Source organism: Ammospiza caudacuta, chromosome 15 (genome assembly GCF_027887145.1).
Source record: "Ammospiza caudacuta isolate bAmmCau1 chromosome 15, bAmmCau1.pri, whole genome shotgun sequence".
Taxonomy (NCBI): Eukaryota; Metazoa; Chordata; class Aves; order Passeriformes; family Passerellidae; genus Ammospiza; species Ammospiza caudacuta.
The window spans coordinates 12,581,040-12,606,210 of record NC_080607.1 but is presented as its reverse complement, the minus strand read 5'-3'; the positions used below and the strand labels follow the sequence as shown (position 1 = coordinate 12,606,210).

The window sequence follows — 25,171 nt, the reverse complement described above, 5'->3', positions numbered from 1 at the left end:
GGCAGCAGCGGCTCGGGAAGGCCTTCGGCACCGTGCCTCGCGCCGGGAGCCCATTTCCCCACAACAGGGGCCCTTATCAGCGGCAAATCCTCCGAGTGCTCCCAGGGGGGACCTCCAGCCCTTCCCCTCCACCTACCCCACCGCTCTCCCGCTCCGGCCCACGTCAATGCCGCCGCGAAGGTGTCGGAACAATCGCCTGACAAAGAGCTATTTTTAGGGGCCGGGGCTCGGAGCGAGGATACGGCCCGGCCGCTGACAATGGGGGGAAGGGGGCCGGGCTTCCCCCGTGACCACTCGGCAGCAGAAGGACCTGTAAGATTTCCTCGATGACCCAGGCCCGTACAATACAAGGAAAGCGCGAGAGGGAGATACCCCCGCCAGGACGAGCTGCTCCTTTACCTAATGGGAGTGACCCGGGGTGAGGGGCCGCGAGCCTTGGGCCAGCGGCCTCCCCTGGGGGAGACTCCCACACCGGGAGGGAAGTGGGGTGAAGCTTGGCCGTGCTCGGCTTTCCCTGAGGTCGAGGTGAGGGGGGGCCTGGCTGGCTCCCTTCTGCTGAAGGGCATGGGGAGATCTGGGGGGGTCAAAGGGGTGCAGACATAGCTCAGCACAACCCCTTCCCCTCCAGGCTGGCTGGACATGGTGGGAGGACGGTGACCAGCCCGGAGCTGCATGTCCCCATGGTCTTAGTGTGCCATGAGCCCAGGCTCCTGCTCATCCTCAGGCTGAACCTGGATGCTTTTCCTCCCACCTCGGGGTCTCCCCCAGCTCAGCCTGTGCCAGATGGCTCGGTGGACCATTCTCTTGCACTTTGGGGAAAAAGTGATGTCCTGAGCTGCACGGCAAGAAATTGGGCTAAAAAGGTGAAAGGCAGGGAGAGAAGGTCACAGGGCGCTGGACTAGGTCAAGGCTTGGCCTGGTTGCTGGCCCGGCTGCGGGCTCAGCAGAGGGATGAGCCCCTTCCATGAACAGCGCCCGAGACCCCGCAGGCCGGCGGGACCCCAGCGCTCTGCGGCGGCCGCGGGGTCTGGGAGGGCCGGGGCCGGGCCGGTGGAAGGGCTGGGAAAGGGCTGATAGAAGGGCCAGAGAAGAGCTGAAGAACGGCGGGGACAGGGCTGTGGAAGGGCCAGGACAGGACCGTGGAATGGCGTGGGAAAGACCGGGGCAAAGATCGGTACCGGGCCCGATGGAGGGGCCGGGGCAGCGCCGGTACCGGGGCACCTCCACAGGCCACAGTCGCCCCCTGGCGGCGGGTCCCGCGCACAGCCCCGCAGAGAGACTGGGCCCAAGCGGCCACCGCTCACGGTCGGGCCTCTCGCCGGCGCTGCGGAGGCCGACACGGACCCCGCCACCTTCCCGCGGTTCACGGGGACACACCTGGACACGGAACGGGAACAAACCCGCGCCCTTCGCACACTGCCGCCACCACCGTGGACTACAACTCCCATAGCACCCCGCGGCGCGCTCCACCCTTCCCTGCGCACGCCCCCGCGGCGCGTGGCGGGGCCCGCGCGGTTTCCGTTTCCGGCGCGCCTCGCTCTGGTCCCTGCGGCGGCGGCCGAGCCTTGTGCCTCCGCCATATTGTCTGTGTGCGGCGGCGGCGGCGGCGGTAGCGGCCGCGCCAGGTACCGGCGGCTCCGGCGCCCCAGCGGGGCCCCGCGGCGGTGGCGGGCGGAGCGGGCGGCGGGGGGGAGGCGCCGCTGCGCCTCCTGAGCTCCTCCGCCCCCCCGCCGCGGGCGCGGTGTGGGCCGGGGGGCCGCGGCTGCCCCTCCGGAGAGTGGGGCCGCGGCGGCGCTGAGGGGGAGCGGGCAGAGCGGGCGGGTCCGGTGCGGCGGAAAGGGCACGGCCCGCCGCCCTCTGCCCTCGGAGGGGCTCCGAGTGCCCGGGGGGAGCGGGCAGGGGCTGTGCAGGGGCCGCCCCGCTGCCCCCAGCCCGGTGCGGGGCCGCCCGGGGCCGCGCAGGAAGGGCAGAGCCCCGCGGAACGGGAGCCGTCCCCTCCCCCAGCTCTCCCGGCTCGCACCTTCGGGCCGTGGAGGTGTTATTGATTTCAATTGCTCGATCTTGCCTCTTCCCCGCCCTGCCCGGAGAAGCGGGGAGATGCGGAGGGGCACGGAAAGGCCTGTTCGTGCTCGGTGCCTCCCCCGGCTGCGCAGGGACTCCGTTCTGGGCCTTTCTGGGTGGAGGGAAGGTCGTTCTCACGGCTGTGCACGCCAGTCTGTGGAAGCAGCGCTGGTCAGCCTTGCCCCCGCTGTAATTTAGTTAATTGTGCCTTGGGACCGGGAGCAGCGTGTCTGTTGGTAAAATGTGGTTTGTAAGAGAGGAGTAAGATAAGATTATGGAACCCTATGTGTGTGAGATCGCTTAATTTTTTCTTACTGAGGTTTTTGGGTTAAACCAATAAAGTTTGGATTGTGAATATTCAGGCAAAGTGGAAGGGCAGGCTCTGATCTGTGGTCTCTGGTGATCGGTTGCAGGACCTGGGGGGCTCCATGGAGCTGTGGGCAGGTGGTTTAGGTTGGATATTAGGAAAAGGTTTTTCACCCAGAGGGGGGATGGAAACTGAAACAGGCTCCCCAGGGCAGTGGTAATGGCCCCAAGCCTGACAGAGTTCAAGGAGCTTGGAGAAGGTTCTCAGGCACAGGGTGGGATTTCTGGGCTGTCCTGTGCAGGGCCAGGAGTTGCCTCCGTGTTCTTTGTGGGTCACTTCCAGCCCCGGTACCCCTGAGAGGGGTCTCTCATGGTTTGGGATTTGTGTTGCTCAAACCTGACCCTGGGTTGGAGCTTTGGGCAGCTGCTCTTGCACTGACCCTGGTGCCAGGCTTTGAGGCTGGGCACTGTCCCTGGAGAGGGCTGTGCCATGTGCTCACCTGGCTCCTCATGGGTGCCCTCCACAAAGGAGTTGGGAAGAGCCCCTGCCAGAGGGGACTGGGCACAGTGGCAGCTGTTCAGAGGAAAGCAAGTGGACACCCAGCATTTCTGCTGGGGGCTGGGAGTGATTTCTTTTTTCTTTGTGCACACTCTCTTTTCTGAAACAGAATTGCTCAAATTATTCAGACTCAGCTGGGGCTTGTGCCATCCTGCCAGCCAGCCTGGGTGTTGGATGTGAGTCCAGGGTGGATTCTGGGTGCATCATCAGCTGGGGCAGAGGAGTCACTCATCCTGTGGTTGCTGGTTTGGTGTGGTGTAGAAAAGGACAAAGTTTCTGCTAGGAGAGGAGGGAGTGATCTTGGGAAGACTCAAGGCAAGATTTGGGGAAAGTGTGAAGCTTTATCAGTTCCTTAATTATCCCTAAAACTGGGATTAGGGTAATGTTGCATTTCCTAGAGCACAGGCACTGTGTCTGTAACTGGAGGATGGAAATTGGGATTGGGATGTCTGATCCCAGGATCAGGGCAGCCTCTGCCCTCAGCAGATCTGCCTGTGCCTTGTGGCTGCAATCCCTGTTCTCTTTGCATGGCTCCAGACAGGGGAGGTAAATTGTAACTGTAAAGGGCCAGACATTGTGCAATTGTAATGGGCCTGAGCATGAAGAATGTCCATCTTTGGTGGTAGGCAGTGATCCTTTCCCTTCATCTTGCCAATGGGGAGAAGTTTCCATTATTTCACCCTTCTCCAGTGATTTCTGTCAATACCTGGTAAGATAATTTCTGTTGTTAGTGAAATGTCCTGTCTTGTTCCCCGTGTGTGTGGTGGCAGAGCTGGGTGTGCATGTCCTGCACTCAGAGCTTGGCCTGTTCAGCTGCTGCCTACAGAGGGTTGAGGAAGGGAACATAATCTTGGCTTTGGCTGCTGCAAAGAAGCAAAAACTGATGCAGCTGAAGATCTGGGTGAGGGGATGAGGCACAGAGCATGGGCAGATGTGGTGAGAGGGAGATGCTGGAGGAGAAAGCAGACACTTGCAAGTGGGAGGGTCAGAGCAGGTTTTCTTTGTTTGGCAGGGCTCTTGGCTTCATAGATGGAGGGAAAGTGAGACTTGTTGGATGTTGGGAATGTGGCTCTTTGGAAAAGTGATGCTAAAATTGGCAGTAGGTTCTAGCAAATGTGGAGGAAATTGGATCATGGGATGTTGCATGGCATTAAGGTTGTTGAGGTTTGTGCAGGGGCAGTTAATGGAACTTGTTTGCTTGAAAAAGGCTGGTGAGATGTGAGAATGAAGATGCAAACCTGGGATTGGGAATTGATTTGGTAAAATGCCATTTCCTGACAGTGAGACATGGAAAGACTTAGAGTTTGGTATTTGGGGCATTTTCAAGTCATGCAGATTGGGTTCATCAGCATGGAATGTGTTGGAAGTAGGAATCTCAGGGTATAAAGGATGCTGAAAGGTGGTTACAGATTTGTGGAGTTGTAGAGAAAGAAACTTTCTGCTCTGATGAAAGGGACATGTACCCAGCTTTTCCCAATTTTGGTAAATGGTGGGTGTCCTTACACTTCCATTTCAGTTCTTCTCCATTTTCTCCTTACAGAACTCATTTTCTCTTTGTCTTTCCTCATGTCCTCTGAGGATAAGGGAAAGGAAGACAGGAGAAGCAAATGGGTGACATTGTGGTGGTGTGATTAATTTAGTGTCACATTTCTGAAGAGGCAGGGATTTATTTCTGGGCTACCAGACCTGTCACCTCCACTGTTCCTCCATTATGGAATTGCTTACATTAAAATATCTGTTTAGAACTCTTTGCATGAGATTGTTGCCATCTTATTGTCCCATAAGGGTCTTGTGAGGAAAAAAAAATAAGATTTTAAGATCAGGAAACACTGCCTTGACTTAGTCTGGCTACAAACATTTGTTGCAAGACAGCTCTTGGATAATTTTTCTAAGCTTGGATATCTCCTTCCAGGGGCTTCCAAGAGCTGACTTCCCTGGAATTTACAGAATGTAATTGGAGAAAGGGAGTTCTCCTTTGAACCTGAAAAAACTGCTTGGAAGAGGAGGCTGCAGCTTTTTGAGCTGCTGTTTGTGCTCTGCTGAATGTAGAGTTTTTCCAAGCTGGTTTTTGGCCCCTTTTTCCATCAAGGTGCCAAATTACATATTGGTGGGGAAGATTGATGAGGAGTGGGATTGTTGATGTGGTTCATGGATATTTTCTGGTTGGGAGTCCAGTAGAGAAACAGCAATGTGAGCCTGGCCCAAGTCTCATCTGCTCCTGTTTTCACACTGTTCTGGACAAATGGTTTTATTATTACCCATTTCTTGCTGCTGCTTTGGGAGGCTGAAGAGCAGAAGGGAAGCTTGGAGTTCTTTGTGGACTTGGTACCACCATAGACTCACGTTTGGAAGGTTACAGCTTCAATAATTTTAATTTTCCTTGGAGTTGAGTTCTGAGATTTAGGTTATGTCCTCCTTACTGAGTTCTATTTTTTAATTAATATTACCATGTACAGGGAGGTGGTTTCTAAAGCAGGCTGCCCAGCTCCTGCCTGTGTAATGGCTGCTTCATATTATGGCAGTTTATTTATTTCATGTGAGTGCTGAATAAATTGTGTGCTAGATGGAAAACAGCTTTGAGTCAAGGCAAGAGTTTGGCTGCAGCTTTCCCACTGGATGGTCTCAAGTGTTAACAGCAGACCTAGAAAATTGAAGTTACTCACTCTGTTTTGCAGAGAAGTAGGTTCTGCCCTTGCACCTTCTGGAACAACCAAAGGCTAAATTAGTCCTCTTTTAATTAAGCCAAGTTCAGGGAGAATCCTGCGTGCTAATACAGCCTTACATGCCAGAACTTGCTTTCCCTGGGTGGGAAAGGTCTTCCTGTGGAGGGAGAAGTGGCCCCAAATCCTCTTGTGTGTCCAGGGAGCTGCAAAGGTGCCTCTCCCTGTTGTTAGCAAAGCCTTTGGAGAAGGCATTTTCTCAGAGCATATTTGCACATGTGCGTGTGAGTTGTCAGAAAATCTTTATTTTTAGTGTTCAGAAAATGGATGAGCGTGGACGCGCACAACAAATTAATTTCCAGTCTAGAAAAGCAAGAGCTCCTGCAGTGTTCCTTCTCTTGCAGCCTTTTTCACAGGTTTCTCTGTCTGTTACCAATGTGCTGTTGAATTCCAGCCTTTCTTCCACGCTTGGTTGTACTCCAGAAGGAAAAAGAGGGCTTTTTAGAGGGCTTTTTCCTCGCTCTGCAGCATCTAGATTAATTTCATCTGAACTTACAAATGAAGTTACAAGTTTTGGCACAATGGCTTTACTGGGGGCTTGCAAGGTGTGAAGGAGAGTGCTGATTGCTGGAGTTTAAGAGCTGGGGGGTTTTTCCATTTGATTCTTGGAATGGTGGTAGCTAGTTTCATCTTGTGTTAATAAAGATAAATTTTTACAGAATTATGTCAGAGCTTCACTTGCTGGCAGGGGTTTGCACTGGGTGCCTCTTGCTGAGCCTGCTCGATGCTGGCTGAGGGTTGGACATGGTTTGCAGTGCATTGCCTGCTCCATGGAACAGCTGATCACAGGGATTTCCTGAAGAAATAGTTACAGGCAGTGCTCTTTGGTAATTCCTCCTGCCTCTAGGAGTTGCTTGATTGGATCAATTAAAACTGTGTAACTTTTACAGATGGTTGGTACGGGTCAGTTTTCTGAGTTCTGCCTAAATCCCTCTCTGTACATGACCCATAAGAGTCAAATCAGCTGAATGATTGTCCTGGCAGTACTCTGTGCCTACTAATTAATGAAGAAAACAACTGTGTCACTTAGCAGCAATCAGGGAGGTAGAACTTTCCAGAGGATGCTGCCAGTGGAACCTGATGTCAGGCCATAGTGCTGCTGAAACATTCCCCTTTGTGAGCCTCCAGGAAGAGTTCCCTGGTGTTGCTGGACTCTCAGAAACTGTGCTTTTGGGAACTGGAATCCTGTCCAAAGCTCCAGCAGTAGGAGATTTAGTTTTGTTAGTGCTCTTGGAAGAAAAAGGAACTGCTTCCTGTTGAAGTATTGCTTTGGCTTTAGGGCAGACCTGGAGGGATATTCCTCCAAAGAAAATCCCCCCTGCCTTTCCTGCACTGCCTGCTCAGCCTGAACTGGCACTTTGGGGAAGAGGTGCAAGCAGAGTTTTGTCGTTGGTTTCTGTTTGGTGTGTGCACAGACAAGGTGATTTGGCAGTGCCTGGTTATATTGCAGCCATTTTTATCAGGCTGTGTCAGGAGTCCTTGGCACTGGCACTGAGGATATCCTCTGGGTTTATGGGTGCTGGGAGTGGTGGCAGAAGCTGCAGGCATGGGAAAGAGGCAGAGCCTGCCCTCAGCTGCTGGGGCTTGGGTGTCTTGCTGCCCTCTGTGGCTACATGGCCCTATCCAAGGTCAGCTTTGGTGTTTTGGGGTCTTTCCCTTTGCTCCATGTGCTGTTGACTGACTTAGCTCTGAAAATAATAGTGTTGATCTTGGGGAATTGTCTGCATAGAATGCCTGTCACTGCTGCTGGAGGAGAGCCCAGTGTTCTGCCCCAGTCCATGTGCTGTTGCCAGCACTGATATTTGGCAAAGGACAGGTGTCCAACCAGGTTGGGATGCTGGAGACCCATAGAGGCTTCGTGTGAGCTCTGCTAAAATTCAGCTGTTAGAGATGTGAATGAAAAGGAAGACAAAGCATGACAGACCTTCTGCCAGGAGAGTGTGTGCACCAGAGGCACTGCCAGGGCACCCTGGAGGGTGACAGACATGTTACACTCTGCTTCCCGAGGTGGGAAAGTGGGACAGTGAAGTTTTCCCCAAGACTGTGAAGAGTATCATCAAACATGGGAGTTACAGCAAAACCATTCCTGTGGCTTCCATATAGATTGTGATCCTCATTACAGAGGATGACTTCTTCATTGGCAAAATCATGAGGAATTCAGAGAGGAATCAGTGGAGCTGATGTAGGAAGAGCCAATCTAAATTTAGGATGTTTCTAATGCAGAATTACTCCAAGATGTTGCTTCCAGTATAACTAAACCTGTCAACTGCTTTCTCTGCAGACTGGCCATGTCTTGTTTTGAATTAATCACAACAGTTCATGTTTCTTTCTTAAGGGAATGTTGAGGTCATTACATTATCATTTGTTATTTCTCTACAGTCGGACACAACCAGCTATTTAAAAGAAATCTGGAAAATAATTTTAGTGGAAACTGCAGTTAAATCAGACTGTGCTGTTCCAAAACAATACCCAGAGAAAAGTTTGATTTCAAACCTAAGCTTTTTTTTTTAAACTCAAATTTTAAAATCTGCTTTTCTGTTGATGTTGTCCCTTTAGTAGGGGAATGATCTTCAGGAAAGGATATAAAATGTCAATTTTGTTAATCCAGGCTTGTTTCTATTTTAGTTGTAAAATCATAGAAAAATATAGGTTGCAAGGGACTTCTGGAGGTCATTTGTTCTGTACTTGTATTGCTGAAGTTTCAGCATCATGAGAATATAGAAATCAGGTTTCTTTTGTGAGATAGAGCATATTTTTAATGGAGATGATTACTATTATTTCTTTTAAAAGTAAGCTGAGTGTTGATTGATGTTGACTGCCAGCAGGCAGTACTGTAATATTTAGGCATGCCTTGATTTTTTAATTTCAGTGTTTCTCTGGTATTAGATATTCTCCAAACTCTGAAGGAGCAAGTGCATTTCCCTGGGAGGATTACAGGGCTATGTGAAGGAAATCATCAACAATTTTATCTGATAATTGTAATTCTTGCTCACCCTACCAAATCACATTTTACACTCATGATTTTAGAGGCTGGCTTTAAGCTTTCTGCTATGAAAGGTAACATCTTGCTTGCAGTTGGAGATAAAAGGAGGGGAATAACCTTTATATTGCAGGCTCTGTGCTGTAATTCTGCTCTTCTCCACTGACAGAGCTTTTCTTCTCTCACAACAAACCCGCTGCTGTCTCAGCCTGTTTACAGTCTTAGGCTGGCACAGTCACACTGTAATGAGCTTACGTGGGGAAAGTAGAAGTGAGAGGAAAGTCTCTAGACCTGTTTGGTCAATCTGTCCACTTTGCTTTCTCCTCCAGAGGAAGGTGAGCTTCTCTGGCATTCATAAAGCTGCAGAAATGTTTTATTGGCTCTTTGAGTTCAGCTTGCTGCAGTTCAGGGCCTGTTTTGCTCCCTTGGAACTGCTGTGGGCTCACTGAAGCAGAGTTCAGGTGGGTCATTGGGAATAACCAGGTTTATGTGGTGTTGAACAAGGTTTTCTGGGTTCACTCCACTCTCTCTGCATGAACTTGGATCTTCCTGGCAGTAGAGTGTTCACACTGAGGGCAAGGCATGCTGTTAACAGCAGTCCACAGGGAAGCCAGTGTCAAGCAGTGTTTGTGTTCTTGGGTACATTATTTATACTCCAAACCTTATCCACAAAGGTCATCACTTGGACAGCACTTGTGAGTTCCTTGGGACACCAGTCTTCTGGGAAGCTTGGCTTTCAGCTCACTGGGAGCCTCTATAAATGCTGCATCATACTGGGGCAACTTCACAGGTTTTAAGTTCTGAATGAGTAACTGCTTGAGAGAGGTTCCATGCCAAGAACATTTCCATTTAAAAGGAGAAAAAAATCATTCTGGTATCTCAGTTATTCTGGACTAAAAAAAAAAGGCAAATTTTACTAGGGGCAAAGTAGGTGTGTTTCTCAGAAACTCATCTGCATGGATTTCTTAACTCTGTTTTGTTGCTACTTGCTCTAAGTGCATGCATCTGGAAGGACAGAGGGTGTAGGAAATTCCTGTACTAATTGGAGTAGGTGCTGGAAGTATGGATCCATCACAAAATATCAAATTCTTTATGGGGACATGGTTGCCCTTAGAATTAGAGTGCACTAGTTACAAACCCCCTTTTTAAAAATAAGGGGGTTTGTAACTAGTTTAGATTTAAATGTTGTAAAAGAGTCAAAGAGAGAACACTGAGAGGCTTTTTACCATTTTATTGAACTTTAGGCACAAAATGTCTAAGCTTGCCAAGCTGTTTAGACAACAGGCTAATGTTAAAAGAATTCAAACTTTTAAGAACTGAACTTTTTTAATTAGTAGGCCTTCCAATTAAAAAATTCCTATATGGTAGCAGCACAATTATTTATGTCTGGGCTGGGGCTCTGGGTACTCCCCTGGAGTCTGTCAGCAGGACAGGACTGTGTTTGGCTCTGTTCTTGCCTGGGATGAGCAGGGTTCCTCTTGATAAGGCTGCTGTGTAAGAAATCAGCTCATTATCAGTTTGTTAATGCTCCAACGGCATTTCTGAGGCCAGGCCTGTGTGGGAGAAGCCAGCAGTGAGACTTTGGGGTGGTGTTCCTTTGCTGTAGCTGTCATGTGAGCCCTTCTGGGTGCTATCTGTCCAAGGGATGCCACCACAGGGGCTGATTGAGAAGCCCTGCTCTGTGTCCTTGCACAGTGAACAGCCTGTCAGACTGTGGTTGGGAGCTTTGTCTTCCTCTCCTTGTGACCTCTGGTACATTGCCTAAAAGCTCATGGTTGTTTCCCAGTTAAACACTTCTCTACCACAGAAATTAAAATTTTAATGTTGTTTCTGGAGATGCTCAAGGCTGCACTGGACCCTGATCTCCCCACATCTACTTTGATTAGGTGATGTTGAGCAGACTCTCCCAATATAAATTATTCTATGATTCTGTCATCAATGCAGGAATTAACAAATGAAAAAAATTGTTTGGATTCTGCAGAAATAGAACTCCTCTTTTATAACAGACTCAGGTCTGTTCTCTGGGTGCAATCGCTGCTCTTGCTGTAGATTTTTCTGCTTTAAAACTGCAGGCTCAACTGATGCCTGCATGTCAACACCTGTCCCCATTATCTGTCCTTATTTGTGTCATTCCCTTCTGCCAAAGAGCTTGGATCCACTGCAAAATAATCCCCCTCCAGGGGCACTGAAGGCAAAAATCTATACAAATTCCTTGGCAGTTTTGAGCAGAGAGTGAGCAGCTTTCAGGCAGGGTAAGTTTGCGTATGTCTGTAACTCTGTTTGCTTTAAAATTTAGTTATCTGTGCAGATTCTCTCCCCTTCCTGTGTAAAGAGTAGTTGACAATAATACCTACCCTTGTAAATAGACATTGTGTGCCATTCTTAGAAGCTGCAGTTGATGATTTCCTGAAAAAGCCTTTCTCTGAGCAGCCTGTTACAATGTGCTGCTTGAGCTAGGCTAGAGCTACGTGACAAAAAATAGCCACTATGAAATTTGATCTATCTTTAGATAATGTGATTGATTTTTCTTCTTTTTTTTTGTGCTGAAACTGATCTTGCTGAGCTGGGTGAGGGGAGCAGTCACGTGTGCTTTATTTATACTGGATTGTGCTTAAAAATTAAAATTGCTAAGTCATCTGAGACATGTATAAGTTCAGTTAATTCCTTCACAAGGAGGATTGGGCAGAGGAAATGGGCCACTGCATCTCCTGCCAGAAGGACAGGGAGTGAGAAGAAACACAAACACAGTGATTGAACTTTGAAATCTAATAAATTTCACTGTACTAAACTGTTCTAGTAAACTTGCATGCTCTAGTAATGCCTAGGGACATCTAATTTCTAAGTGTCTGAGTCATGCCACATAAATGCTTTGAGGTCTTAGATGATTGCTGCCTCATCTTCTGAAATTGTATTTTGTGAGAGGACTAGAATTTTATCTAGGAATAGACTTATTATATTTTGAGGAATGCTTCATATTCTTCCATTAGCTGGACACTGAAGTGCCTCATCATCCTTTTGTGGGTCTGAGGCCTCAGTCACCCTTCCATAGTGGATTTTGGGATAGTGCTTGTGTCCCTGTTTACCCTTTGGACTGGATCACTGCACCCCTGTCTACCTGAAGCTGCCACCAACACCATTTGTGTGTCAGTAGGTCAAAAAATGTCCCAGTGCTGATCTCTGTCCCACCCAAGGAGGCTTTGCCCATGTCAGAGAGCCCTTGCACGCTCTCCTGCCTCTGGAAGCAGGACCAGCTGCTGGTCAGCTTGTGTGACACAGCGAGGGACATCAGACCTGTGTCCCCCAGGTCCTCCACAGCCAGTGGGTCCTCACAGGAGCTGAAGTGCTGCAGACCTCAAATAAACAACAGGACTGTGCCTGTAGAGCAGGATTTTGCTTCTGGAGTTTTCTCTGTTGTGACGTGCCTTAGTAGCTTAAGCCAACTGCTCTGAGCAGATTTCTTGGTCTTTCTCATTAATGTGTGATTAATGGGGCTGTTACTTCCTTCTGCAGGCTGGCAGTTGCCCATTTTCTCTGAAGGGATAAGATTGGCACAACAAATAAGTGTATTAGTTTAGATAACAGTGTTGCCCACTGTTGGGGCACAAACCCAGGGCTGGATGACCCTGCCATGTGCTGCTACACCAAACAGTGCTGGTCCCTGCTCCAATACAGCTCCCTTTCTTCTAAGTTATTTTGAAAGCTAACAAGGGGATTCTTGTATTTAAACATCTTCCCCTTGTGAAGGATTTGAGACATGTAAAGGCACCATATTTGTCTTGGGTAGGACAATATTGATACAGAACTGTAGTGAGTTACTGCTGTCCTAAATATTCAGATGTGGATGATAAAGTATTCAGACATATAGGATAAAGATACAGTGTTTGTCTCTGACATACAGTAACTTTCTTTTGAGTGGTTTTGACCAGTCTCAATACTGATAAAACTAATCAGAAGATTTGCAAAAATTGCCTTGGAAGGAGGAAGGATTGAAGGTACTTTGGGCAAGCACAATGCAAAGGAATATCTTCAGACCCTTGCAGCAGTGCATTTCTTTCATGTTTGAATAAAGCATAATCCAACACAGATGCTGCTGTCTTTTGGACAGTCAGATTTAATGCTTTGACTGTAGGAAGTTGTGACTAAAGCTGGTTTCCATCCCAGCAGAATTGATTTTGTTACATTGGATGGCCCAAGACTTGTGATAGGGGTGAGACTGTAGCTGTTGCTTTCAGTCTGCAGATACAGAGCACATGGCATTCTTTCCTTTTGGAAAGTTACCTCTACAGCCAGCAGCTGGAAACAAGGTGCCGAAAATTACCAGGTCAGCACATTGATTTGCTATGGGCCAGTCCTGAGTGAGGGAGAGCAGACAAATGGCTTTCAAGAAATCCCAGGCCTATGGCTGGGCAGGCTCCAGCTTTTGCAGCAGCTTTTAATGATTAACTTAAATACTTTTGAAGTACCTTGAGAATTTAACCTCTGGTTTCTGTTCTGTCTGCAGGTGGAGGAATCTGAGGCCTTTCTCCTCTGTCAGCACTGCAGAGCAGGGCGCCTCTGATTTCACATCGCGCTTCCGCCTGCCAAGCTGTCTGATATGTCGGGACCCGTGCCGAGCAGGGCCAGAGTTTACACGGATGTGAACACACACAGACCCCGGGAGTACTGGGACTATGAGTCTCACGTGGTTGAGTGGGGGTAAGTCTGGGCTGCCTCTGCATGTCCCTGCACCAGGATCAGTCCCTGTGGATCCTGCATAGTGGTACTTGGGGAGTTAAGGCAACTGCGCTGCGTGATGGCAGCTTCTTGGCAGATGGCAAGGGAAAGGATCACAACTTCTCTTCAGGAAAACGTTTCTTATCAAACTTTTAAATTCCCAGTTGTGAAAGAACATTTATAGCAGCTTCCTTAAAAGTTTGAAGAAGTTTTGCCAGGTAGTCGAGAAACATCCCCTTTCAGAGGGAAGAAAATGTATTTCTGAAACAATCCAAACAGTCCTTGAGTGCAGGGCTGAAAAGAAATGAAAAGACTTTCAAGCTGAAGTTGCTGCTGACTTGGATAAGTGAAGAAACTCCACGGACTTAAATGAGTACATGCTATTTTATGACCTGTTGCTCAGCTCTCTCCAAGTGCCCGGAAAAGACATGGCTGCCTCTCTTTGAAGGAAGGAGGTGTCTAAATTGAGCTCATGACTAAAGTGTCCCAGAATCAGACAGCAGTGATGGCAGCTTCATAGCTCTGCGTTCCTGCTGGGATATGGAGGGCCCAGACAGAGTTCTGCCCTCAGCTGTGCAGTTCCCAGTTTCTGGAATGTACACAGTCGTCTGAGCATAAGTGCTGCTTTGTGCCCAGACTGTTTTTAAACAGCCTTGCACTTAGATTTTTCCTCCTACTGGCTTTGTTGAATTTTACCAGCATTATACAAGGAAAAATGGAGCTTCCAAATATAGAGAGAAGGGATAGTTCAAGTTTGCTAATGCTGAAATACATAGTTAGGCTTTCAATCCATACTTTTGGATTGAATCTTGGGCAAATAGAAGTTCCCTGTTTCTCTCCTAGTTCTTAAATCATCTGGTTCAGGAGAGGTAAGGCACTAGTTAATCCCCTTTGTCTGTGAAGTTAGGCAGTGATTGAGTGTTAAGGAGCAGTTTATAAATTGTGATGGAAATGACTGAGCCCTTTGGAACTCTAACCTTTTCTCTCCACAGAAATCAAGATGACTACCAGCTAGTTCGAAAATTAGGCCGAGGCAAATACAGTGAAGTATTTGAAGCCATCAACATTACAAATAACGAAAAAGTAGTTGTTAAAATTCTCAAGGTGAGCTGGGGATTGGGCAAAAGATAAAATCTGTCTTGAGGTGATCAGGAGGCCAGAAAGGGCTTTTTGATGTTCTAAAACTGAAATCCTTAAAGCCTAGCTTTGGAGTGTCACTCAGTGAAACAGGGCATGGGTTTGAGCCTGCTGATATAAGCCCTGCAGTTAAGTCAGATCTCTGCCTGTAAGGGATTAGGCTCTGTCTTAAAGAAGCCCTGATGTGCAACACCTTTTTACTTAGAACTAAACAGCATTTCAGCTGGTGACTACAAAATTCTCAGCTTCTCTAAGTGCTGGTGTCCTGGCAGGCTGTCATGGCCTTGGCCTTCATTTAGTGACCCTCCAATAGCCCATAGACTTCTCATAGTTAAACATTTGCCACATGCCAGTTAAGAAGTCTTGGAGTATCACAGAACTGTTTGGGTTGGAAAAGCACTCAAAGATCATCAAGTCCAGGCAACACCCCAGCATTCATGTCCCCAGGTGCCACATCATTTAAATCTATTCAAGGATGGTGTCCTCACCGCTGGAGCAGCCTGTTCCAGCTATTGACAGCCCTTTCTGTGAAGAAATTTTTTCCTGGCATTACTTGAGGCCTTTTCCTCTTGGCCTATCAGATTATGTTCAGAGAGCTTTTTTAAAAAAATGCCATCTTCCAGCCTCTCCTTCACTTGGAATTATTGTCTGTAGCTGTCAGGGTAGTGTGGTTAGAAAGGAGACAGCAGATATTTGAGCCCTTACTGGTGTGATGCATACTCAGGTTAAATTTCAAATGTTTCAATATATTTTGCTGATCTGCAGTCACCTGGGTGTTGTCATCTGGCTGTTGAGCTATTAGCCTCACTTTACTGCAGGGCTTTATCTTACACTTTGGGTTTTTCTTCTTCAGCCTGTTAAAAAGAAGAAAATCAAGCGTGAAATCAAGATCTTAGAGAACTTGCGAGGCGGTCCCAATATAATCACCCTTGCAGATATAGTAAAAGATCCTGTGGTGAGTAAGGGAGAAACTCAAGGGGTACACTGGGGTTAAGGGTGAAGTTGCTCTGTTTGATTTCAGCTCTGACCTGGCTTTTTGTTTTCCCCTGCTCTTAAATCCTGCTTTTGAATTGACTGATCAGATCAGCTCTTAATCTGATAAACTTCTTTTAGAGGGCCCTTCCCCCACAGGTCCCTCCAGCCCCTCACTCTGTGAGGAAGAGATACCAGCAAGCTGAGTCAAGTTAATTCACTCTGCAAACAGTGCTGCTGGAGGCTGTGGGCTCAGGCTCTGCTCTCTCTGTCTGAGGGGAATCATAAATATGTCTAAGTCAGAGGGATTTTGTGCAGTTTTAGTAGAAAAAAAAAAGATGCAATTCATTATTCTAAGTGGAAACATAACTTTACGTGGCTGAATACTTTTTTTTCTGTTTCAGTCTCGAACACCCGCTCTGGTTTTTGAACATGTAAACAACACAGACTTTAAGGTACAGTGTGAGATGTAACTTTTCTTTTTTTTGTGTTTGAACACCACTCATACTTTCTGGGGAAGGGCAAGTACATAGGACAGGTATTTCCTTCCAGCAGAGGAAATGCTTTTAAAGGTAAATGCAGTTGGGACAAAAGTTTGTAATTGGCCCATCAGTACCATTTTGCCACAAAAGTTACAAGATGAGAATGCAGATTCCAAGAGGCATTTAACCTTGAGAGCAAACGAATCTGTTACCTTGTGGTCCATCAGTGCCTGTGTTTTTGAGGCATTTGGCTTATATGTGTACAACTATTTATTGAAACCACTTTAAGTGTGGACAGCTGTTTCTGTGGCCTTCCATGCTCCTGGGAATGGGGATTTAAATGTTTCTTTGTCCCTTCATACTGACCTGCCTCAAAAGAAGAAAAGCTGTGCAATGCCATCCATCATGCTTGTGCTGGGTGGGTACAACCAGAGGGAGAAAGTGACGGGAACCAGGATGTGCTGTCTGAGCAGAGCTGGAAGTAAACTATGTATGGGATTTGCAAAGGGAGAGGAACAGACTGATCAGAGTAACTTGAGAAACTTGGACTGTACCTTCAGATGGGTTTGGAGAATGCCAGCAGCCCTGAACAGGGTTTTTTGGATGTTGAACACTGACATGATGTGTTTGTGTCCCACAGCAATTATACCAGACATTAACAGATTATGATATTCGATTCTACATGTATGAGATTTTGAAGGTAAGTTGGTGCTTTGCTGTTTTGTGGGTTTATTTGCTCTCAGCTAATCACTGATGATAGTGACATCATATCACTAAGGGAAGGAGAGTCCATGGAAGAATTGGGCAGAAAAATACCAAGTCAGTATCTGTTTTACAGCATTTTGGTACATTGAGGTACCTTAAAATCCTAAATCAAGAGTACATGTAGCCTCTGAAAAAAGAAAACTGTGAGCTGTTACTGGCTGAGTTTGTGCTCAGGTATAATGTGAGTCAAATGTCTTCATCCGTTCTTCTGAACTAAGTAATTTCTCCTTAGGAGTCTGGAGAAAGGGGGCTTGTGTGATCATTAGTGCCTAGTAACTATTCTCTTAGAGACTCTGAAATTCCAATTTTTATGAGGAAGCACATTAAATAAAGTCAAGAGACTTCTGTTGCTGGGGCCTCCCTTTGGGAGGGGGCTCTAGAAGCATTTTCTGTGATCAGTGAGTCTAGTCCAGGATCTAACACTGGACAGTCCTGTTATCTAGTTAGACTTGATATGTGTGGAAATACTTTGGAATATGGTTAACTTGACCCATTCTTGTGACTCCAGCATCTGTTTCCTTTCACCTGCAGGCTCTAGATTACTGCCATAGCATGGGAATCATGCACAGAGATGTCAAACCTCACAATGTCATGATTGACCATGAGCACAGAAAGGTAGTGTGGGGTGGCTGGGGGGCAGGGAGGGGTTCTGCTTTTCTTTTGGCAAACTGGGATCCCTTTTGGGTACTCCTGTGTAGTGGTACTAGCAGACCTCTTTGAGGGGAACTCTGCTCTAATGGTGTGGACAAATGTAAAATGAGAATATTGTGCTGCTTTCTGAGGCTTTACTTGGTCACATGTAACCCTCAGGCAGGGTTGTAAGGAGAGATATTTTATTTAGTCTGCTTGGTGATATGGGTTTGAGGAGAATATGTAACCAGACACTCTGATCAAATTAATTGAAAATGGAAGACTTATAAATTAAGTTCATGCTAAGTTCACCAGTGTCATTCAGCCAGTGATAAGCTGGAGCATCCCTTGAGCCTTTTTTCTTTGTTTTCTACCATTTTTAGCTTAGACTAATAGACTGGGGTTTGGCTGAATTCTATCACCCTGGCCAGGAGTACAATGTCAGAGTGGCTTCCAGATATTTCAAAGGACCTGAACTTCTTGTAGATTATCAGGTAAGAGTTACCAGTACTTCTTACTGACTTTGATATGGAAAGTCAGTGCCATTTCAAGGTAATAAACCCAAAATTCAGATGTCTAGAGAGTTGAAGCTAAAGACAGTCTGTTCCAAAATGTATGGCAGAAAGCAGTGGCCATAAAGCCACTGAATGAAGGAAACAAATGAGTAGTCTCAGGACCTGAGGAAGAGCTGCAGAACTATCATTATGGATCTTGGAATACAAATGTTGAATATTTTTTTAGCAAGGCTGTGTTTGCAGTAAGGTACAGGAATGAAACAAAGCCCCTGTGGGAACAGCAAGTACTGCATGAACTAAATTAAGCCATAAAAGCATCCCCTTATCTGATGGCAGTTTGCATTATGGAAATCACAGTGTTCCTGGTGACTTTCAGACCATGCTGGTTCTGGAAAAAAAACACATCCTCACCTGTCCACAGACCCTGGGGACTCCACACCTTTTGTTGTTTGTTCCAATGCTTCCTTTCCCAGCACATATTTCTCTATGGTTTGTAACATTGGAGTCTGCAGTGAAAATAGAAGAAAGCTCTGGTTTTTAATATCCTGGCAGACAGGGATGGAATTAGGATACCTGCTGTCCTGCTAATTGCTCTATCCCAGTTTGAGTAACTGGAACACTGAGCTGAACACTGGTTTAGGGATGAAGATACATGAAGATAGTTCAATTTGTTTCCAACATGACATGGCTGTGTTCATATCACCTTGGTGGGGTGGGGGAACCCTGTTAGTTTTGGAGGTCTGTTCTGCTTAATTCATTAGAAATTGAATTGTCCTTCTGGTTTTGTACAGATGTATGATTACAGTCTGGATATGTGGAGCTTGGGTTGCATGTTGGCTAGTATGATATTCCGAAAGGAGCCATTTTTCCATGGCCATGACAACTATGATCAGGTGAGAGCTGGTCATGTACAATGTCTGTTCTCTTAGCACCATGAAGGTTTCCTGCTTAGGCTTCTATCAAGTCATCCAGAGAATTTTTAAGCCTTTTTCTAATGGCTTCTTAGCTCAGTTTGAAGCCACATTCCTTTTCTCAAGTGTGCAAGATTATGTAACCAATTAAATAGAAATGGATTTATAGAGCTTTGTACTTAGGAGCTCCTCAGTAGGTGTCTGGGAAAAGCTGTGGAAATAGTTATATTAAGGCTGGTGTGTTCTAGTACATAGTTTGACTATTCCTGAGGTTATGTTATGTGGAAAGCCCCTGCCACTACTCACTCTCCCCCCTGTATAGAAACTGTGAATTAGGTACAGGTTTATACAGATTCTGGAATCTTTGATATGTTGCCTTTGGGCCAAAATTTTTATTTTTAAACTTTTATCACATGCTCAGCATGTGACTGCCATGCAAATATTCTGGAACAGGGACCTTCTGTTCTCAAACCTTTATTCTGGAGCTCTCTGGGGTGGTGCTTCACCTTTCATATGCAAGATCCAGAGTTTCTGCTTTTTTGACCAGTTATTCTTGCCTTCCCTTCTGTTGGATTTGAGTATTTTCATGCTACTAAGGAAGGTAGTGTTGCAGGGTCTCAGGTTTAGAGATTTTAGGGTCTGTGGCTCCCTCCTGGCTGCCTTGGGGTACTGAGCTCCAGCTGTGAGTTCAGTCATGTTCCTGATGCCTGGGACTGTGTGGCTGGGGAAGCCAGAGCCACAGGCTGACCCTGTGGCCTCTGATTCATACTGCTGGGATCAGGTTCCAGCTCCCATGGGAATGTGCTGCTGTATCTTCATGCAGGCTCTGGTATTATCATCCCTTCACAGCAGTGACTTGTTTTTGTGTTTGTTCCCAGCTGGTGAGGATAGCCAAGGTTCTGGGGACAGAAGATCTGTATGACTACATTGACAAATACAACATTGAGCTGGATCCACGTTTCAATGACATTTTGGGCAGGTGAGCCAAGGTCTGGAGTCTCTTTGGTAGATCCAGACAGTTACAGCTTTGTCAACAGACCTTGAAATGAACAAAAATTTGTGCAAGAAATCAGAGCCAGGATTCTGGAGAACTGACACTTTGTGCCTTTGGTCCCTTTTGCCAGTGCTTTCCATAGTCCTTTATATGGAAATGGACCTGAGGAAAGATTTTTAAATGTCATTCAGGCAATAAAGGAGCTACTGGAGCAGAAAGCATGAAGGGCAAATGCTCTCTTCAGTCTGGAGGGGAAAAAACAAAATGGTGTTTCTTAGCATTAGAGTGCAGAAAGTCAGGTACTGCTAAAAATGGCATTTATATGTTTTTTTCCCCTCATAGTGGGACTAAAATTAAAGGAACTCACGTTGGGTGCAAAAGAGATGACAGAACCTGCAATTCTAGGCCTGTAATCCATTCTGAGCATTAGTCCTGCTGCTGTCTGGGGTCATGGCAGGGCCGTGCAGGGGCTGACGTGGCTGTGCTGGGGCTGTGTCTGCTGTGCCACCACGTGGAAACACAGTGACACTGCTTCATCTTCTGGAATGTCTCAGTCCTGTGCCTCCCTCAGGGAGACATCTGTCACAGCTCTTGCTCCTTAAGAGAGTGAGTTTTGGCATTGCTGTCCCCTGGCTGGCCTGATCTGGGTGTGTTTCCCTGCAGACACTCCCGTAAGCGATGGGAGCGCTTTGTCCACAGTGAGAACCAACACCTGGTGAGTCCAGAAGCTCTGGATTTCTTAGACAAGCTGCTGCGATATGATCACCAGTCACGACTCACAGCAAGAGAAGCCATGGAACACCCCTACTTCTGTAAGTATCAGCTGCTGTCCTGAGAGTTCTGCCTCTGGGAAATCTCTGTTCCCACGCCTTGTGCGGATGGAAGCTGAGAATGGCAACAATGATAAGCCTGGTCTGCAAATAATTTGTGTTGGAGCTCAGGCTGCTGCTCTCTGTTTGCCACCTCCACCAGCCAAAGAATCAGTGTTGGGTGCCTGTGTCAGGCCCGTGAATCAGCACGTGATATCAAGGAAAGTCACCTAACTCATGTGATTTGGGGTTGCTTTCTGCAGGTGTGCATGGATTCCTCTGTTTGGATAAACCCAGAGAATTCTGGTTTGTTGATAAACAGATGTTTTCACTCCTTCTGTTGCTAAATTGCTTAGCTACTGCTATATTAAGGTCTTGATTTTGCAAGCAAAAATGTTATTTTCACTAGTAAATGCTTTTAAGTGCTTGCTGTTCTTCACAAATATTGATATCTGGGGGTTTGAAGCAGATGCAACAATGCATAATGTCAATATTTGATCAGGTGGTTTGGTTTTGGGGTTGTTTTAGCTGCTGCTGAGGGGACCTCTGTAATTAACAGACTGTTGATCTGTGTTACACCTGTTGGAAAAATCCCAGGGGAATGTTTTGCAAGTATGAGCATTAGAAAAGCCAACAGCTTGGAATGTGAGAGCTGGACAAACAGTTCATTAACTTGTGTTCACAAAAAGATACACGTAGTGCTGAGCTCAGCAAAGTTTGGAATTCCCTTGTCTGACACAGAAGGCCTTGGAGGCAGGAAGGGATTGTCCCTGTTCAGATGAGAGCCTTATTTACATGCAGCTGAAAATCAAGAGTTAGTAAGTTGTGATCATCTCATGGATGACAGGTTCTAGTGACACACCTGGCAGCTCACAGAGATGTAAGATGTGTACAGAGACATGACACACGATTGTAATCAGTGATAATCTTTCTGCTTGCTGCACCCATATTCTGGGTTTGGCTTTCTGCAATTACACAGTTGCTTAGCACAGGAAGATCAACTATGCCATAATAACCTTTGTCTTTTCCTATCAGACAGTCCTGCTGAACCCCAAATCACATCATTTAGCTGATTTTCCCTGATATAATGTGACCTTGGTACCTTCTTGAGTGCTTCCCGCTGGCATTGGTGGAAATGTCTGTATTTCAATAGATGGTGGTTGATGTTGTTTGGCACAGGCAGAGTGCCAGGACTGGCTGAGCACAGAGGCCACAGGCAGTGTGTGTGCCTCAGCAGCTCTCTGGCAGCACAGCACTCACTGGTAGTGTGCTCTTCCTAGACCCCATTGTGAAAGACCAGGCTCGGATGGGCTCGTCCAACATGGCGGGTGGCAGCACTCCTGTCAGCAGTGCGAGCATGATGTCAGGTCAGTTCTGCCAACTCTCTTGGTGCTTGGGCTGCTGAAGCTTTTCTGTGTGTGGGGTGGGTGGGTGGGAGGACCCAGGAGGGAGAGTTCAGCAGGCAGGGAGGGCGGTGTTGGGTCATCTCCCAGGATTGGGGACAAGGGCAAGGAGAGCTGCAAAGTGGGTGGGAGAGTCTGATAAGTAAGGCCGTGGGCAGCCTGACCTGTTTTTCTGGTCTCATTTTAAGAAGTTCTTTGCAGTTGATTTTCTGGCAGCATCTTGAAGGACAGTCCACTTGCACAGGCTGCCCAGAGAAGCTGTGGCTGTCAGATCCCTGGAATTGTTTGAGGGCCAGCTTGAACGGGGCTTGGGGCAACGTGGTTTAGTGGAAGGTCTCTGCCCATGGCAGAGGGGTTGGAACAAGAGGAGATTTAAGGTTACCTTTTCAACCCAAAGCATTCTGTGATTCTGCCCATCAGTGACACTCAGGGGTGTGCAAATCTGTGCCCTTCCCAGAGCTGCAGAGAACAGTGACAGATCTTTTCTCTCTTTAATTATTTTGGCAGCTCTGAAAACATAACTGACCCACAAAGCTCCCGCTTGACTTCAAAAGCTGTCCTGGATAGCAGTGTGCTGTTTTTACTCTAATTCCTGCTTACCTGTCTCTCTTCAGGGATTTCTTCAGTGCCAACACCTTCACCCCTTGGACCTCTAGCAGGCTCCCCCGTCATCTCTGCCACCACCACCCTGGGGATGCCGGTTCCAGCTGCTGCGGGCGCCCAGCAGTAGTGACGGTCTCTGTCTCCTGCTGCCTGAGCTGAGTCAGGTGGGGAAGAGGTTTCCCCCTCCACCTCTCCTCAGGACGCAGCTCGTGCCTGGCAGGGGAAGGGAGGGGATGAACGCTTTGGAGACACCGTGTCTGAACTGTTGCTTGTGGATTTATAGTAGTTCAGTCATTATATACAAAATTATTATAGGCTGATTTTTCTTTTTTTACTTGAACTTTTCGTAACTCAGGGGATTCCCTGAAAATACCTACAGATGGAATACTTCTTGGACAGTTTTTCTTTCCCCCCCCCCCCCCCAAAAAAAAAAAACACCAACAAAACAACTCTTCATGTAATAACAAAGATGAATCAACAGCATTTCCAAGCTCTTGCATCCTGCTGGAAATCTCTTCTCTTCATGTTCCCACCATTATTCCTCCACAAGCCTTGGGGGATTGTGCTGTTCTCCAGAGACTACCAAACCAAGTCTTCATGAGGCAGGGGAGGGGATTCTTAAAGTACCACTCACTTGAACCCCATGTCCTGCATATGTCCCAGCCAGGGTACACTGAGGAGACAATTCCAGTAGGGAGAGGTGGGATAAGCTTAAAAGGAATAAGTGCAGATAGCATCCAAAACCCTAACTGGATTGGATAATGTCTCCTTAGGAGTCAACCAGAATGCTAACTCACCCCTTGCATGTAATTTTAGTCTTAAAAATGAAGTTACTGATCCAGTTGGAGTCCTTGGCACCTCCTGAGACAGGTGCTCCTGTAGAGTAAGCCCTGCTCTCATCAGCCCCTTTCTCGTGGAGGGTTCTTCCAGCCATTGCTTGGCTTGGATCTCTGGAATTAATTTGTTATTGGGTATATTGTTTTTAAATTGTTTCTATAGGTTTCGAGCTGGTGGCTACTTAAAGCTGGAAAAATCAGACTGCGCCAAGTCCGATCCCACATCTTCACCCACCATCCCCTCCCTCACGTGCCATGTGGTGAGAATACCAGTTACCTCACAGTCTTGTAAATATGCACTGAGAGGAAGGAGCCAGGAGACGTTAACTTAAACTGAAATGGTAGATCAGTAATTGTGGACAAATATTATCATTGACAACGGAAAAGCACCCTTGTTACAGCCCTGCTACCCCTTGCTGTGTATATATACTTTGTCCTTCATATGTGAAAGATCCAGTGTTGGAATTCTTTGGTGTAAATAAACATTTGGTTTTATTTATCGAGGTTAGATTTAAGTTCCCTGTGTAGAGGCCTCCCTGGGGTGGTCATACACTGACACAGGAGTGGTGACAGCCACATGTGCCCTGGGCAGGCCATGTCCCTGTCACACCCATGGGGAGCAGTGCAGAGAAGCCTTACACAGATGTCACAAAGCCAAAGTATCTCCTGGGAGAAGGATCTTTTGCCATAACAAAAAAACCCTCTTCTGTCTCAGCCATGATGGTGGGGAATTGAGATGATGAACCAATTATTAGTTGTTTGCCTGTTGCAACTCACTGGATTTCTGTGACTTGTTTTCAGTCACCTAACACTAGGCTGGCTCAGCTGGTGTGGCTGCAGGCACAGTGGCACCTGTCCCTTTCAGTGACCCCTCATCCCAAAGCCATTGCAGCAGTTGTTCCCGTGGACATTGAGTGATCTTCGCGTTCCTCAGTGGGTGCTGATGCCTTGGCCTGCAGCTCCTGCCTGTCCCAGGCACCCATCCCTCATCTGTTCTTTGGAGAGGATGGACATGTGCTTCCACGTTGCTTAGTTCATTTTAGGATGGGGCGTGTGGGCTGGATTAAACTGATTTGTGGGACATGGAACACTGCCCCTTGCTGTGAGGATTGCCAGCAGGGAGATGAGGTTTTTCACATACACCAGGATAGCTTTCTCCTCCATGCCTTCATCCAGTGGAAATCCATTGTACTTAATCTTTTATATCCTAAAGTGATGTGAAAGTTGGACTGTGTTGACTGTTACCTCAATGTGCTGTACCGTAAAAGCACCCAGTATGACAAAATACAGCTTGTTTGCACTGGTTCTGAGCTATGCAGGACATTGCACCCAGTTCTTTCGTTATTCCAAGCAAGGGAGGTTTGCATAAGGATAAGAATGGAAGAGGAAGCTGGGAGTGGTGGATGGCCCCAGTGCCTGCCAGGCCCTGCACGGACTGTGCACGGAAGGAGCTTTGTGGCCTGGACAAGCCCTCACAGCAGTGCCCTGCAAGCACTGACGAGGGAGTTCGGAGGGTTTTCGGGTTTTTTTGCGTGGTGGCAGCAGCCCCTGTGTGCAGCACCATTGTGGGTGCGTTACCAGCCCCCGGCAGCGCTGGGAATGGCCCGTCCGGCGGCCATCGGGAGGGTTCGGGGTTGGTTTTTGTGGGTTTTAAGCAGCCCCTGAGGCGCGCTCGGGACGGACACAGCCGGGCCGCACGCCCCCTTTCGCGCATGCGCGGCTGCTTCCGCCCGTGTGACTCGCCTAGCGGCGCCGCGCCTGCGCACTGCGGCGCC

General features: G+C 47.4%; 1 protein-coding gene across 2 annotated transcripts; it reads left to right on the top strand.

Annotated features, from left to right (window-relative positions):
* The first annotated feature begins 1,548 nt into the window (after positions 1 to 1,548).
* Positions 1,549 to 23,904, top strand: CSNK2A1 (casein kinase 2 alpha 1). Of its 2 annotated transcripts, XM_058814448.1 has the most exons (14): positions 1,549 to 1,625; positions 13,128 to 13,321; positions 14,332 to 14,443; positions 15,330 to 15,431; positions 15,853 to 15,903; positions 16,571 to 16,630; positions 17,227 to 17,310; positions 17,709 to 17,819; positions 18,632 to 18,733; positions 19,630 to 19,730; positions 20,409 to 20,557; positions 21,835 to 21,921; positions 22,572 to 22,724; positions 23,560 to 23,904. In XM_058814448.1, the coding sequence occupies exons 2-13, from the start codon at positions 13,221 to 13,223 to the stop codon at positions 22,685 to 22,687; spliced, it is 1,176 nt and encodes a 391-aa protein (XP_058670431.1). In that variant the 5' UTR covers positions 1,549 to 1,625; positions 13,128 to 13,220; the 3' UTR covers positions 22,688 to 22,724; positions 23,560 to 23,904. The 2 variants fall into 2 exon arrangements, with proteins under 2 accessions (XP_058670431.1, XP_058670430.1); XM_058814447.1 differs by lacking the exon at positions 1,549 to 1,625 and adding an exon at positions 10,842 to 10,878 and having other exon boundaries at positions 22,572 to 23,904.
* Positions 23,905 to 25,171: the final 1,267 nt, after the last annotated feature.

Bases quoted from the DNA above. Each gene is read 5' to 3' on its own strand.
- CSNK2A1 (XM_058814448.1), top strand. From the start codon at position 13,221: ATGTCGGGACCCGTGCCGAGCAGGGCCAGAGTTTACACGGATGTGAAC. The intron at 15,432-15,852 runs GTGAGTAAGGGA...TTTCTGTTTCAG, and splicing joins ATATAGTAAAAGATCCTGTG to TCTCGAACACCCGCTCTGGT. The intron at 19,731-20,408 runs GTGAGCCAAGGT...GTTTCCCTGCAG, and splicing joins TTCAATGACATTTTGGGCAG to ACACTCCCGTAAGCGATGGG.